Consider the following 15,121-nt stretch of genomic DNA (forward strand, 5'->3'; position numbering starts at 1 on the left):
AGCCGTATGATACGTAAATAGTGTTCTTTTGCCTGTCAGTGCTCTGTAGACCAGAAGCACACCTGTTGTTGGACAGAGTCAGATGTGTTAACTCACTGCAACTTGGGAGGATGCACACCCTGAAAATGGGGTGTCTCCATAAGTGGATGTAAAAAAGACTAATGGGGTTGCATTGTATATTTTGGGGAGGTTTCAGGAGTGGGGTAATTCTAAGAATGGATATCTTAATAAATATTACTTAGAAGGAAGAAACAATGGACTCACCATGAGGTTATGTTTGGCAAGGAAGCACTGTTCACAGCAGCCAGGGTGGATTTGTGGTTTGGAGTGGATTGAATGTGACCAGATATGTTAAAGAGTGGTTTTGTTTTTATCTCAACCTGTTACAGTCTCAGGGTGGCCTTGTCTCATGTTGGGGTTCTGTAAACTTGTTCTGTCCATCCTTCTGCCAAATGGCTAGCTTCCTCAGTGTTGTTTTTTTTTCTTTTAGTGCTATGTAAGAATTTAGGACTAAATTTAAGAAATTCATATGTGCAAATGATAGGGGTTAGTAACTGAAAACATAAAATTCTCCTCAGTTTATATTTAATGTGATATTCTTGAGATTTCATATCAAATGCATGGCATACTTTAAAAGCTATACTGTGTCCATTTTAACAACTGTATGAGAAATGATCAAGTATATGTGTGGTTTTATTTTATCTTTAAACTTTTTTGATGCCATTTTTTTGTGTTGTCTTGTTTCAGTCTTGTACTGAAAAACTCTCTTACTGTCAAAAAACTTAGATTAGAAATGGCCGCCATGGTGGTGACAGGGGTTTTAGTATTTCTTAGGTTACATAAGAACAAATAGCTATTTAACATTTTACTTTAACAGTTTTCAATTTAGTTTTAACAGTTTTCATTTTAATTTGACAGTTTACTTAAGAGGGTCTTCAAAGTTTTACAAATCAAATCGAAGATAAATTGAAATAACTTGATTTAGAAATTTATGTTTAGAGTAGCTTTCACGAAAGGGCAATAGAAGTCTTAACATTATTAATGTAATGTTTATTCCCTAACATACTGAATGGAGTTTTTGCTTGCAGTAATTAAACAAACCTTCTTATTGTGGAAAATTTCAAACATATACAAAAGTAGAGAATATAGTATAATGAACTTCTGTGTACCCATCACCTGGCTTCAACAGTTTACAACTCCTGGCCAAAGTTGTCCATCCATGACCCCTCCCTCCGTTATTTTGATGCTGATCCCTGATTGACATCATGTGTTAGTTCATCCATAAGTATCTTAGTATGTCTCTCTAAAAGAGACGTACTCTTGGTAAAGCAGAAATAAGTATAGCTATGTATAGATATAATTTTAATTTTAGGTTTTTATTGGTGACAAAGATGTTTCAGACAATTTCTGTTCTGTCCTAGCTTTCAGTGCCAATGGAAAAGATGTTATTGTTGACTTTCCTCAGCAGTCTCACTGGACTGGTCTGTTATCAGAAATGGAGTTGGTACCTAGTGTTCATCCTGGCGTTACGTGAGTTTTTATTTTTATTTTGCTAGATTTGTTTGGGAGGAATGGTTTTCTTTGGAATTAAATTTAATAAATGACCTCATCTTTTTCTTATCAACTCGATGGCTATTTTAAAAATAGGTGCGATGGTTGTCAGATGTTTCCCATCAATGGATCTAGATTCAAATGCAGAAACTGTGATGACTTTGATTTTTGTGAAACTTGTTTCAAAACCAGAAAGCATAACACCAGGCATACATTTGGCAGAATAAATGAACCAGGTATAGTAGATTGGTTATGTTCTCTTTCATCAAACTGTTATTGAGATAATTATTGTGGAAACAAATGTGCTTAATTTTGCTATTTAAAGTTCATATTTATATGGAGAGCACTGTACTGTGTGCCCAGCAAAGCAGGAAAGGTTGTCCTACCCACTTGATGAATTTTTTTTTTTCAAGCAATGAGTGGTCACTGGGACTAGAATAACAGGGTTTGTTTGCTTGTATTTCAATAAAGAACAGTGAAAGGATCTCTAGAAACTAGTAAATGTTTCATTGAATGAGATGTGGAATTCGATAGATGGAGAGTGAGTCTTTTTAAGAGGGTGAGTTAAAAATCATCCGCACTCTGAATTTATAGAATTGGCATGTGGATAATTTTTGACTCACCCTTGTATTTGTATATCTTTTGCTATATATTTTTTCTATTATGGTAGAATATATACAGCATAAAATTTCCCACTTTAATCACTTTTAAGTGTACAATTAAGGGGATATTGCACACTGTCACCACTATCTATTTCCAAGACTTTTTCACCATTCTAAAATAGGAGTGTACCCAATAAGCAATAATCCCCATTCTTCCCTCCCCCAACCCATGGCAACCTCTAATCCGCTTTCTGTTTCTATGAATTTGACAATTCTGGTACCTCATTTGTAAGTGGAACCACACAGAATTTGTGTTTTTGTGTGACTGCCTTATCTTACCTTGCGTGAGGTTTCCAAGGTTCATCTGTGTTGTAGCATGTGTCAGAACCTCATGTCATGGCTGAGTAATAGTCCATTGTGTGCATATGCCACATGTTGCTTCTCCAGTCATCCGTTAATGGGCATTTGGGTTGCTTGTCCCTTTCCACTATTGTGAGTAATGTTGCTGTGAACATTGATGTACAGATCTGTTTGAGTCCCTATTTTCAAAACTAGAAGTATGAGGGCGAGGCAGAAATTATCCACACTCTGGTTATAGTAAAACTTCTGTTGGCCACGCAGCCAGAGTGTGGATAATTTTTGACTTGCCCTCATAGAATTGCAGGGTCGTTAAGTAGTTCTTTAACTTTTTGAGGAACTGCCAAAATGTTTTCCATAGTGGCTGCATCATTTTACATTCCTACCAGCAATGTTTTTGCTGTTCCAGTTCTCCACATCCTTACCAACATTTATTATTTTCTTCCCCTCCCCGCCCCTCCCCCTCCCTCCCCGCCCCTCCCCCTCCCTCCCCTCCTCCTCCTCTAAATTACAGACATCCTCATGGGTGAGAAGTAGTATCTTGTGATTTTGATTTGAGTTTCCCTAATGACAAATGACATTGAGCCTCTTCTCATGTGCTTTTTGCCATTTGTATATCTTTCGGGGGGTGGGGGGCATGTCAATTCACTTTTGAAACTTTTGATATTGAGTTGTAGGAGTTCTTTATATATTGTAATTTACAAATGTTTTATCCTGTTCTGTGGGTTGTTTTTTTCACTCTTTTGATAGGATTCTGTGATGTATGAAAGTTTTAATTTTTTTTTTAAGTTTTAAATTTTAATGAAACAATTTATTGTTTCTTTTGTTGTCTGTACATTTCGTGTCATACTCACTTCTGGGTCAACTTAGGAAATCATTGTTTAAATCCAAAGTTGTGAAGATCAGACCCTGTGTTTATAAGAGGATTACAGTTTTAACTGTAAATAGGTCTTTGCATCACTTTGAGTTAATTTCTATGCATGGTATAATGTATAATTTCATTCTTTTATGTGTGTATCCAGTTTTCCCAACACTTTGTTAAAAAAGACTGTCTTTTCACTCTTGAATGGTCTTGGCACCCTTTTGAAAATCGATTGACCATAGATGTGAGTTTTTTCCTGGGCTATTTCATTGGTCTGTTTTTTTTGCCTATCTTTACATCAGTACCATACCATAGGCTGTGATTATGGTAGCTTTTGTAGTAAGTTTTGAAGCTGGGAAATGTGACTTCTCCAACTCTGAAAAAGATTGTTTTGACTATTTGGTGTCCTTTGGAAGTCAATATGAATTTTGGGATGGATTTTTCTACATCTGTGAAAAACAGTGTTTTGATAGGAATTGCACTGATTCTCTATATTACTTTGGACAGAATTGTCAATTGTCTTTCTATTTACTTAGATCTTCTTTAATTTCTTTCAGCAGTGCTTTGTGATTAGTGTTATGAGCCTTATGTTTTCTTGGTTAAAATTATTCCAAAGTGTTTATTTTTCATGCTATATTAAATTATTTTTTAAAATTTCCATCTTGGAATATCTGTTGCTAGTGTATAGAAATATACACTATGAATACACACTGCATGTTTTCAACACATTTTGTGTTGAATATATATCCAGCAACTTTGCTGAATTTATTAGCTTTGGCAGGGTTTTTTTTTGGTGGAGTCTTTAAGGTTTTTTGCATATAAGATCATGTTGTTTGTGAAGTGAGATAGTTTTACTTCTTCCTTTCCAGTTTGGATGCCTTATATTTCTTTTTCCTGCCTTATTGCTTCAGCTACATCTTCTACTATAGGTTGAATAGAAGTGGCAAGGGCGGGCATCCTTGTTTTGTTCCTGGACTTAGTGGGGAAGCTTTCAGTCTTTAAGCTTGAATATAATGTTAGCTGTGGGTTTTTCATAAATAGCCTTTATCATGTTGAGGAAGTTCCTTTCTAGTCTAATTTGTAATATTCTCTTATCTTTATGAAGGAGATCTGTAGACTCTGCAGAGCTATCTCCCTTTCAAGGCTAACTTTGAATACTTTTCTTTTCTTTTCTTTTTTTTTTGGATCAGCCTGCAGTGGGTTTATCAATTTTATTAGTCTTTTCAAAGAACTAATTTTTGGCTTTGAATTGCTGTCTCTCATATCTTTTTCATTTCTTTTTCCTATGGAATTTAGGTTTATGTTGATGTCCGTCTCCCCTGTGGAATGCTTATTTAGTTCATTACTTTCTCACTTTCATACTTTCTAATATATGAACTTAAAGTTTTAAATTTATCTTTAAGCGTGACTTAAGCTGTATCTTGTAATGCTGATATGTAGTAATATCTTATCATCATTCATTTAAAAGTATTTTTAAAATTCTACTGGAATTATTTTCTTGTGTTCATTGATTTTTAAGTTTTCAAACATGTCAGCATTTTCTACCTCTACCTATTTATTGGTTTCTGCATTGCACTCAGATTGTGTATCGTGATTGATCTTTGACATTTTGGGGGGAAACTTTTGTATAATCATAAGACTCAGCATATAGTAGGATTTTACATGATTTATGCATGCCTGAAAGAATGTCTCCTGCAGGTCTGTGGTGAAGTTAGTGTTTGCTTAGTGTATCTTTTTCTAGCCTTTACCCTCAATCTTTCAGTAATCTTGTGTTTTAGTTATATTTCTTGGAGGTTGTAGATAGTTTTGTTTTTTAAAAAATTTGCAGTGTGATTATCTTTGTCACTTATTTGGATCATTTAGATATCTATTTACATTTAAGGCAGTTACTGAAATATGTTTTTTTAAATTGATCAACTTCTCAGTTGTTCCGCCTGTTTTCTGTTCCCTTTTTTCTCCATTCTATCTTCCTTTGTACTGATACGTTCTTTATTATTTAGCCAGCTGCCACTCCCCAACACACACACTTGGCTTAGAAGTTACACATTTTATTCATATACTATATGAGTGGTGTATGTTATATACAGTTTTGGCATTAGTAGTTACTCAAGATATTAGGACATCCTTTTTTGACTTATAAAATCTAATATTATTTAGTATTTTTACCCTCCTCCAAAGCAGCGCTAGGACCTGCGATCCCTTTAACTTCATTAACCCTCATTCTGATGTAAATTACCATGTTTTTATTATTGTGTTTAAAATTTTTACACATGTAAATTTTAAACAGTACAAGATATGTTATTTTCTGTAGTCAGTATTTGTCAAGATTTTTTTCACATGCTTAATATTGTAGTTTTTGTCTATTCCTTTTTTTAATGTTTCACTTTTCACCTATCATCATTTTTCTCCTGCCTAAAGAATAGCCTTTAATATTTTTGTTAATGCATCTTTGTGGTTATGAATTCTGTTTTTGTGTGTCTTTATTTCTCCTTTATTTTTGAAAAATATTTTTGCTGGGATGTTTAGCACTTTAGAAATACTATTCCATTGTAATTTGGTTTTATGTTATTTCTTCTGAAGTGAGCTACAAGTGTAGTTATTGTTCCATTAAAGCTATTCAATCTTTGTATTTCCCCTTAGCCTGCTTTTGAGATATTCTCTGTTTTTTTTTTTTTTTGGGTGCACGGGCTTAGCTGCTCCGTGGCATGTGGGATCTTCCTGCAGCAGGGATCAAACCCATGTCCCCTGCATTGGCAGGCAGATTCTTAACCACTGCACCACCTAGGAAACCCAATATTCTTTTGTTTTTATCTTACACAAACTTTACATGTGCATACATATGTGTTTCTGTGTGTTTATCTTTCTTGTGGTTAGTTGAGCTTTTAATTAATTAATTTTCCAGCTTTTTTGAGCTTTAAGTGTCATATGACTTTGTGTGAGTTTAAAGTGTTCAACATGATGATTTGGTACACATATGTGTTGCAAAATGATTACCGCAATAAGATTGGTAGTTAACACATCCATCACCTTACATAGTTACCCTTTTGTGTATGTATGGTAAGAACATTTAAGATCTACTTTTCCAGCTTTCAGAGTAGGGCTTTTAAAATCTGTGCCTTGATATGTTTTGTCTGCTTTGTAAAACTTTCCATCATTCAGTATTTCTTCCAATATTACCAAAGCCCTGTTTCCTCTTCCGTCCTTCTTGGGACTCCACTTTCATTTGATAGATCTTATCTCTGTCTTCTAAGTCTTTCACCTTCTCATATATGTTTTCTAAACTTTTGCTCTTCAGTTCTTCATTCTAGATATATTTTACTAATTCTCTTTTCACCCGAGTCAAGTCTGCTGGTAAACTTATTCATTGTTTTTAATTTTAATTAATATATTTAACAGTTCTAATCTTTTTTTAAAAAATACATTTATTTATTTATTGGCTGTGTTGGGTGTTCGTTGCTGGGCTTGGGCTTTCTCTAGTTGCGGAGAGTGGGGCTACTGTTCATTGCGGTGCATGGGCTTCTCATTGAGGTGGCTTCTCTTGTTGCAGAGCATGGGCTCTAGGCACGCGGGCTTCAGTAGTTGTGGCACGTGGGCTCTATAGTTGTGGCACATGGGCTTAGTTGCTCTGCAGCATGTGGGATCTTCCTGGACCAGGGCTTGAACCTCTGCATTGGCAGGCAGATTCTTAACCACTGTGCCACCAGGGAAGCCTGTAGTCTTTCTTTTTTAAAAAATAGTTTCTAATTATCTACTGAGATATTCAGTGTCTTATCTTTTCAAACATAGTAAGTATAATTATTATAAAATTTGTACCTTATAATTCTAATATCTGGAGCCTCTTGGGTCTCTTTCTGTTGTCTGTCGTTCTCATAGTTTTTAGTCATGTTTTCTTGTCTCATGTTCTGTCATGCACTGGACATTATATTTAAAAATTATTTGTTGAGTCAATTTGAGGCCTAAGATATCTTTCTCCAGGGACTGCAGGGGAGAGGGTTGATCTTCTAGGTAATTGGGCTAAGTAACTATCTGGGCTCACCTCAATCCAGTTTTCATTGATTGAGATGATTTCATGCAGAGCTGCCATCTGAATACACACAGACAACCCTGCAGAGTTCACCCTTCCTCTAGGAGTTCTTCCTGTTGGGATCCCAGCCCAAAGTGTGAGTTTTCCTGGGGTCATCCTCTTCTTTCCGGGTGGGCTCTGGACTCCAGTTCCTGCCCCCCAGGAAGCCATCAGAAGTGCCATGTGTCCTCGTTAAGGCTTTGCTTAGAAATTGATAAATACCTCCGGGGAAAGCAGCCTCTGATCCGTGGGCAGCTCATCTGCACACCGTTCATTTCAGCCTTCCTCTGATTTCGGTCCCATAATTCTTTATCACTGTGTTAACTCTGATTCCTTCAAGATTTATTCATCTTTAAATGTTTTGTCTGCCTCTTCTAGTTGTCCTCAGTGGGGGAGCTAGATGAATTTCCAGATTTACCATTAGTAGAGGTAGAAACTTCACAGATTTGTTTTTGTTGCATTTGTGAAAGCTTTTTTGATAAGAATGTTTTCTGTAAGCACAGTTACTGACCCCACCCCAGCTTGTATGTATCACGCTCTCTGGAAATATGTCACTCAAGTGGAATAAATCGTAGCATTATGTGAACTTCATCTCATAAATTGGGGTCAAATACCTAGACTAGGTTTTTGAAGCCCTTTTTGGTATTTATTAGCTCCTTTTAATTTGGAAACTTACTATTTTCTTGAAGTAAGGAGCTTAGCACTACATAATACTCCCTGTCTCGTGGTTGTGAAGGTTCTGCACCACAAGTGTTGACACTGTTATACCACAATTAAACAGGACAGTCTGCAGTATTTTGTGGCCGTTCTGGAAAGCAGCTGAAGCGGTCTCATAGCAGCCAGCCAGGAATGCTGCTGGATAGCTGGGCGCGGATGGTGAAGAGCCTCAATGTGTCGTCCTCTGTGAACCAGGCATCCCGTCTCATTGATGGCAGCGAGCCCTGCTGGCAGTCCTCCGGCTCGCAAGGAAAGGTAGTGTGCCGCAGGGCACTTCCAGAGACGCTCGTTTAGGCGACTTTACCTTTGAGAGCTTCAGCACGAACTTTGAAATCCTACTAAGTTATACTGTGGTGGCACCTCCGTACTCATTTTATATTTTAGTTCATAATTCCTTTAAAGTTGCAGAGAAATGTGCCATCCAGTTTTTACTGTAGGAGATTTTTAAACAGTGCAGGTGATAGATTTTATGTAACTGATAGAGGCTGTAATAGCCATTGTTTTGTTTTGTTTTACTCCCCCACATAAAATATATGAGTTCAGATTCTGCTTCTGGTTAGAAGTTTCTCTGATAAATCCTAACAAATATGTGTTTATCTTTGGAATGCTGTTCTAATTCCACTGACACATGGGTGTGCTTCATCCAGATGTGCAGGTTAGACTTGGAGAAAGGTGCTTTCCCTCCACTTTAACTCTAGTGTTTTCTGTAACCCACTCTTTGATGGGTATTAAGGGACCTCCCTAGGTCAGTCTATAAACACATCATTTCTGGGGGTTAGAGGGAGACTTTCTTGTAATAAACAGGTAATGGAGTAGAATACTCTTGTTTCTGCCAGCTTAAAGGCAAATTCTATCTCTCTTGTGAAATTATATATTTTAAAAATCTCATTGAGATTCAAGCTTTAGCTTATACTGTCTTTCTAGCTAAAATATAGCCCTATTTTACTAAGAAGCCTTGTTTTTTTTTTTCTCTATAAAGCATTGGATTCGTTTGGAGATTTTCCCAGATGTTCTTGTTCATAGATTAAAAATGATAGTAGATCCTGCTGACAGTAGCTACATGCCTTCCCTGGTTGTTGTGTCAGGTAATTGAATTACTTTACTCAAAAACTATCTTCTATCATACAATAAAAACTCCTTTGATTCCTTTACCCCCTTTTCTTTCCTAGGTGGAAATTCCCTAAATAACCTAATTGAATTAAAGACAATCAACATTAACCCTACTGACACCACAGTGTCCCTTCTGAATGACTGCACAGAGGTAAGTAGCTTAGATAGTGTTCCTTTTTTTTAAGCTATAATATGTACATTTTTTATTGATGTATCGTTAATTTACAATGTTGTGTTAGTTGCAAGTATACAGCAAAATGATTCAGTTATACGTATATATGTGTGTGTATATATATACTTTTTCAGATTCTTTTCCATTATAGGTTATTACAAGATATTGAGTATAGTTCCTTGTGCTATACAGTAGGTCCTTGTTGTTTACCTCTTTTATATATAGTAGTGTATTTATGTTAATCCTAAACTCCGAATTTATCCCTGTCCTCCTTCCCCTTTGATAACCATAAGTTTGTTTTCTATGTCTGAGTATATTTCTGCTTTGTAAATAAGTTAATTTGTATCATTTTTTTTAGATTCCACATATAAGTGATATCACATGATATTTGTCTTTCTCGGTCTGACTTAATATGATAATTTCTAGGCCCATCCATGTTGCTGCAAATGGCATTATTTCATTCTTTTTTATGGCTGAGTAATATTCCGTTGTGTATAGGCACCACACGTTCTTTATCCATTCCTATGTTGATGGACATTTAGGTTGCTTCCATGTCTTGGCCATTGTAACTAGTGCTGCTGTGAACATTGGGGTGTGTGTATCTTTACGAATTAGAGTTTCCTCTGGATATATGCCAAGGAGTAGAATTGCTGGGTCCTATGGTAGTTCTGTTTTTAGTTTTTTGAGGAACCTCCATACTGTCCTCCATAGTGGCTGTACCAATTTACATTCCCACCAACAGTGTAGGAGGGTTCCCTTTTCTCCACACCCTCTGTAACGTTTATTGTTTGTATATTTTTTGATGATGTCTGTTCTGACTGGTGAGGTGATATCTCATTGTAGTTTTGGTTTGCATTTCTCTAATAATTAGTAATATTAAGCATCTTTTTGTGTGCTTGTTGGCCATGTATATGTCTTCTTTGGGGAAATGTCTATTTAGGTCTCCTGCCCAGTTTTTGATTGGGTGGTTTGTGTTTTTGATATTGAGCTTCATGAGCTGTGTGTAAATTGTGGAGATTAATCCCTTATCAGTTGCATTGTTTGCAAATATTTTCTCCCATCTTCTGGGTTGTCTTTTCATTTTATTTATGGTTTCCTTTGCTGTGCAAAAGCTTTTCAGTTTAATTAAGTCCCATTTGTTTATTTTTGTTTTTATTTCCATTACTCTAGGAGATGGATGGAAAAAGATCTTGCTGCAATTTATGTCAAGAGTGTTCTGTCTCTATTTTTCTCTGAGTTTTATAGTATCTGGTCTTACATTTATGTCTTTAGCTCATTTTGAGTTTATTGTTGTGTACAGTGTTAAACGATGTCTTAATTTCATTTTTTTACATGTAGCTGTCCAGTTTTTCCCAGCATCATTTATTGAAGACTGTCTTTTCTCCATTATACAGTCTTGCCTCCTTTGTCATAGATTAATTGACCAAAGGTGTGTGGGTTTATTTCTGGGCTTTCTATCCTGTTCCATTGATCTATATTTCTGTTTTTGTTCCAGTATCATACTGGTTTGATGACTGTAGCTTTGTAGTATAGTCTGAAGGCAGGGATCCTGATTCCTCCAGCTCCAGCTTTCTTTCTCAAGATTGCTTTGGCTATTCAAGGTCTTTTGTGTCTACATACAAATTAAAAACTTTTTTGTCCTAGTTTTGTGAAAAATGCCATTTGTAATTTGATAGGGATTGCATTGAATCTGTAGGTTGCCTGGGATAGAATAGTCATTTTCACAATATTGACTCTTCCAATCTAAAAACATGGTATAGGGGCTTCCTAGGTGGCTCAGTGGTTGAGAATCCGCCTGCCAATGCAGGGAACATGGGTTCGATCCCTGCTCCAGGAAGATCCCACATGTTGCGGAGCAACTAAGCCCGTGCACCACAACTATTGAGCCCACGTGCTGCAACTACTGAAGCCCACGCGCCTAGAGCCCATGCTCCACAACAAGAGAAGCCATGGCAATGAGGAGCCCGCGCACCACAACGAAGAGTAGCCCCCACTCACTGCAACTAAAAAGAAAGCCCGCGCACAGCAAAAAAAAGACCCAACACAGCCAATAAAATAATGAATAAATAAATAAATAAATTTATAAAAAAATAAAAAATAAAAGCATGGTATATCTTTCCATCTGTTTGTGTCGTCTTCTGTTTCCTTTGTTAGTGTCCTATAGTTTTTGAAGTGCAGTAAGTCCCCTGCATATGAACCTTCAAGTTGCAAACTTTCAAAAAACAATTGTGTAAGTTAGTTTATGTGTCTGGCATACATTGTCATGAGTGTGCATCCTCTACAAGTGGTTGTGCTTTTGTGTACTTTACAGTACTGTATAGAGTACAGTAGTACAGTATCTTTATTTCAAGCACAGGATGGGCTCTATGGCCTTTATTATGTTGATGTATATTCCCTCCACATAAATGGGTTTTGAATTTTGCCAAAGGCTTTTTATGCATCTATTGAGATGATCATGTGGTTTTTATTCTTAAATTTTTTAATGTGATGTATCACAGTGATTGATTTGTGGATATTGAAAAATTCTTGCATCCCTGGGATAATCCCACTTGATGATGGTGTATGATCCTTTTAATGAATTGTTGGATTTGATTTGCTAAGTATTTTGTTGAGGATTTTTGTGTCTGTGTTCATCAGTGATTTTGGCTTGTAAATTTTCCTTCCTTCCTTCCTTCCTTCCTTCCTTCCTTCCTTCCTTCCTTCCTTCCTTCCTTCCTTCCTTCCTTCCTTCCTTCCTTCCTTCCTTCCTCCCTCCCTCCCTCCCTCCCTCCCTCCCTCCCTCCCTCCCTCCCTTCCTTCCTTCCTATCCATCCATCCATCCATCTTTGTCTCCTTTTGGTATCAGAGTGATGGTGGCCTCATAGAATGAGTTTGGGAGTGTTCCTTCCTCTGTAATTTTTTTGCAGTAGTTTCAAAAGGATAGGTGTTAACTCTTCTCTAAATGTTTGGTAGGATTCACCTATGAAACTTGGTCCTGGACCTTTGTTTGTTGCAATTATTAAGATCACAGATTCAATTTCAGTACTTGTAATTGGTCTGTTCATATTTTCTATTTCTTCATGGTTCAGTCTTGGGAGATTGTACCATTCTAGGAATTTGTCCATTTTATTGGCATATTGTTGCTCATAGCAGTCTCTTATGACTGTTTGTATTTCTGTGCTCTTGGTTATAGTGTCTACTTTTCATTTCTGATTTTAATGATTCTGGCCCTCTTCCTGTTTTTCTTCATGATTCTGGCTAAAGGTTTCTCAATTTTATTTATGTTTTCAAAGGACCAGCTTTTAGTTTCATTGATCTTCTCTATTTTTTTTTTTAGTCTCTCTTTCATTTATTTCTTCTCTAATCTTTATAATTTCTTTCCTTCTCCTAACTTTGGATTTTGTTTATTCTTCTTTCTCTAGTTGCTTTAGGCATAAGATTTGTTGTTTATTTGAGAACTCCCCTCTTAGAACTGCTTTGCTGCATCTCATAAGTTTTGGATCATCATGTTTTTATTTTCATTTGTCTGTGGGTATTTTTTGATTTCCTCCTTGATTTCTTCAGTGATCCATTGGTTGTTCAGTAGCATATTGTTCAGCCTCCTTGTGTTTGTGTTTTTTTTTGCAGTTGTTTTCTTGTAGTTGATTTCTAATCTCAGCATTGTGGTTGAAAAACATGCTTGATATTATTTCAGTTTTCTTAAATTTACAGAGGCTTGCTTTGTGGCCTAACATGTGATTGATCCTGGAGGATGTTCCACATGTACTTGAAAAGAATGTATATTCTGCTGCTTTCCAATGGAATGCTTTATAAATATCATTTAAGCCCCTCCGGTCTAATGTATCATTCAAGGCCTGTGTTTCCTTATTGATTTTCTGTCTGGACAGTCTGTCCATTGATGAAGGTAGGGTATTAAAGTTCCCCACTCTTATTGTGTTACTGTCAATTTCTCCTTTTATGTCTATTAATATTTGCCTTATATATTGAGATGCTCCTATGTTGGGTGTATATATATGTTGTATTACAATTGTTATATCTTCTTCTTGGATTGATGCTTTGGTCATTATATAGGGTCCTTCTTTGTCTCTTGTAACAGTCTTTAAGTCTATTTTGTCTCATATAAATATTGCAACTCTGGCTTTCTTTTGATTTCCGTTTGTGTGGAATACCTTTTTCAATCTCCTCACTTTCAGTTTGTATGTGTGTCTAGATCTGAAGTGGGTGTCCTGTAGGCAGCAAATATACAGGTCCTATATTTGCATCTGTTCAGGCAGTTTGTGTCTTTTACTTGTAGCATTTAGTCCATTTACATTTAAGGTATTTATCCATATGTATGTTCCTATTACCTTTTTGTTAATTGTTTTGGATTTGTTTTTGTAGGTCTTTTTTCTCCCTTTCTTCTTTTGTTCTCTTCTTTTGTGATTTGATGACTATCTTTAATGTTATTTTGGATTCCTTTTTCTTTTTTGTGTGTGTTTCTATTGCAGGCTTTTGTTTTGTGGTTACTATGAGGTTTTTGTATAGCAGTCTAGTTATATATGTGCTTGTTTTAAGTTGCTCATCTCTTAATTTTAAATGCATTGTAGGTGCCCTGCATTTGTACTCTTCTCCCTTCATGGTCACTGGTTTTGAATTCATATTTTACATCTAATTGTTTTGTGTATCCCTTAAACCCTTATTGTGGTACAGATGATTTTACTCCTTTTGTCTTTTTCCTCCCTGCTAGCTTTGTGTGTGAATGATTTCTTACCTGTGTTGTCTGTTTGCCCTTACCAGTGAGCTTTTATTTTGTAATTTTCATGTTTCTAGTTGTGTCCTTTCCTTTTCCATCTAAAGAAGTTCCTTTAGCATTTGTTGTAAAGCTGGTTTGGTGTTCCTGAATTCGTTTAGCTTTTGCTTGTCTGTAAAGCTTTTGTTTTTTCCATCAAATCTGAATGAGAGCCTTGCTGGATTAAGTATTCTTGGTTATAGGTTTTTCTCTTTCATCAGTTTAAGTATATTTTGCCACTCCCTTCTGGTCTGCAGAGTTTTTATTGAAAAATCAGCTGAGCCTTATGGGAGTTCCCTTGTATGTTATTGTTTGCTTTTCCCTTGTTACTTTTAATGTTCTTTCTTTGTCTTTAATTTTTTCATTTTGATGACAGTATGTCCTCGTGTATTCCCTTGCGGGTTAATCCTCTTTGGGACTCTCTCCCCTTCCTGGACTTGGTTGACTTTTTCCTTTCCCAGGTTAGGTGAGTTTTCAGGTATTGTATCTTCAAATATTTTATCAAGCCCTTTCTCTCTTCTCCTTCTGGGACCGCTATAATATGAATATTTCCGCACTTGATGTTGTCCTAGAGGTCTCTTAAACTGTCCTTATTTTTTTTCATTCTTTTTTGTATTTGGTGGCTGTGATTTCCAGTATTCTGTCTTTCAGCTCACTAATCCATTCTTCTGTCTCATTTAGGCTACTATTGATTCATTCTAGTGTATTTTTCATTTCAGTTATTATATTCTTTAATTCTGTTTGGTTTTTCTGTATATTTTCTAATTCTTTGTTAAAAAACTTCTAATTTCTCACTCTGTGCATCCATTTTCCTTCTGAGTTCTTTCATCATCTTTATGATCATTACTCTGAACTCTTTCTTGGGTAGATTGCCTATCTACACATCTCTTAGTTTTTCTTCTGGCATTTTATCTTGTTCCTTCATCTGAAACATAATCCT

The 15,121-nt window shown here is 36.1% G+C and overlaps 1 protein-coding gene across 5 annotated transcripts in view; it reads left to right on the forward strand.

Annotated features, from left to right (window-relative positions):
• The window catches only part of HERC2 (HECT and RLD domain containing E3 ubiquitin protein ligase 2), a 232,287-nt gene that overhangs the window by 121,409 nt on the left and 95,757 nt on the right, over positions 1-15,121 (forward strand). For all 5 annotated transcript variants that reach the window (XM_057747100.1, XM_057747098.1, XM_057747097.1 and 2 more), the window contains 5 exons: positions 1,422-1,530; positions 1,648-1,787; positions 8,217-8,407; positions 9,132-9,237; positions 9,322-9,413. In XM_057747100.1, coding sequence (XP_057603083.1) covers positions 1,422-1,530; positions 1,648-1,787; positions 8,217-8,407; positions 9,132-9,237; positions 9,322-9,413 — 638 coding nt within the window. The remainder of the gene's footprint in view (positions 1-1,421; positions 1,531-1,647; positions 1,788-8,216; positions 8,408-9,131; positions 9,238-9,321; positions 9,414-15,121) is intronic.

The sequence above is a fragment of the Hippopotamus amphibius genome, chromosome 8 (genome assembly GCF_030028045.1).
Source record: "Hippopotamus amphibius kiboko isolate mHipAmp2 chromosome 8, mHipAmp2.hap2, whole genome shotgun sequence".
Taxonomy (NCBI): Eukaryota; Metazoa; Chordata; class Mammalia; order Artiodactyla; family Hippopotamidae; genus Hippopotamus; species Hippopotamus amphibius.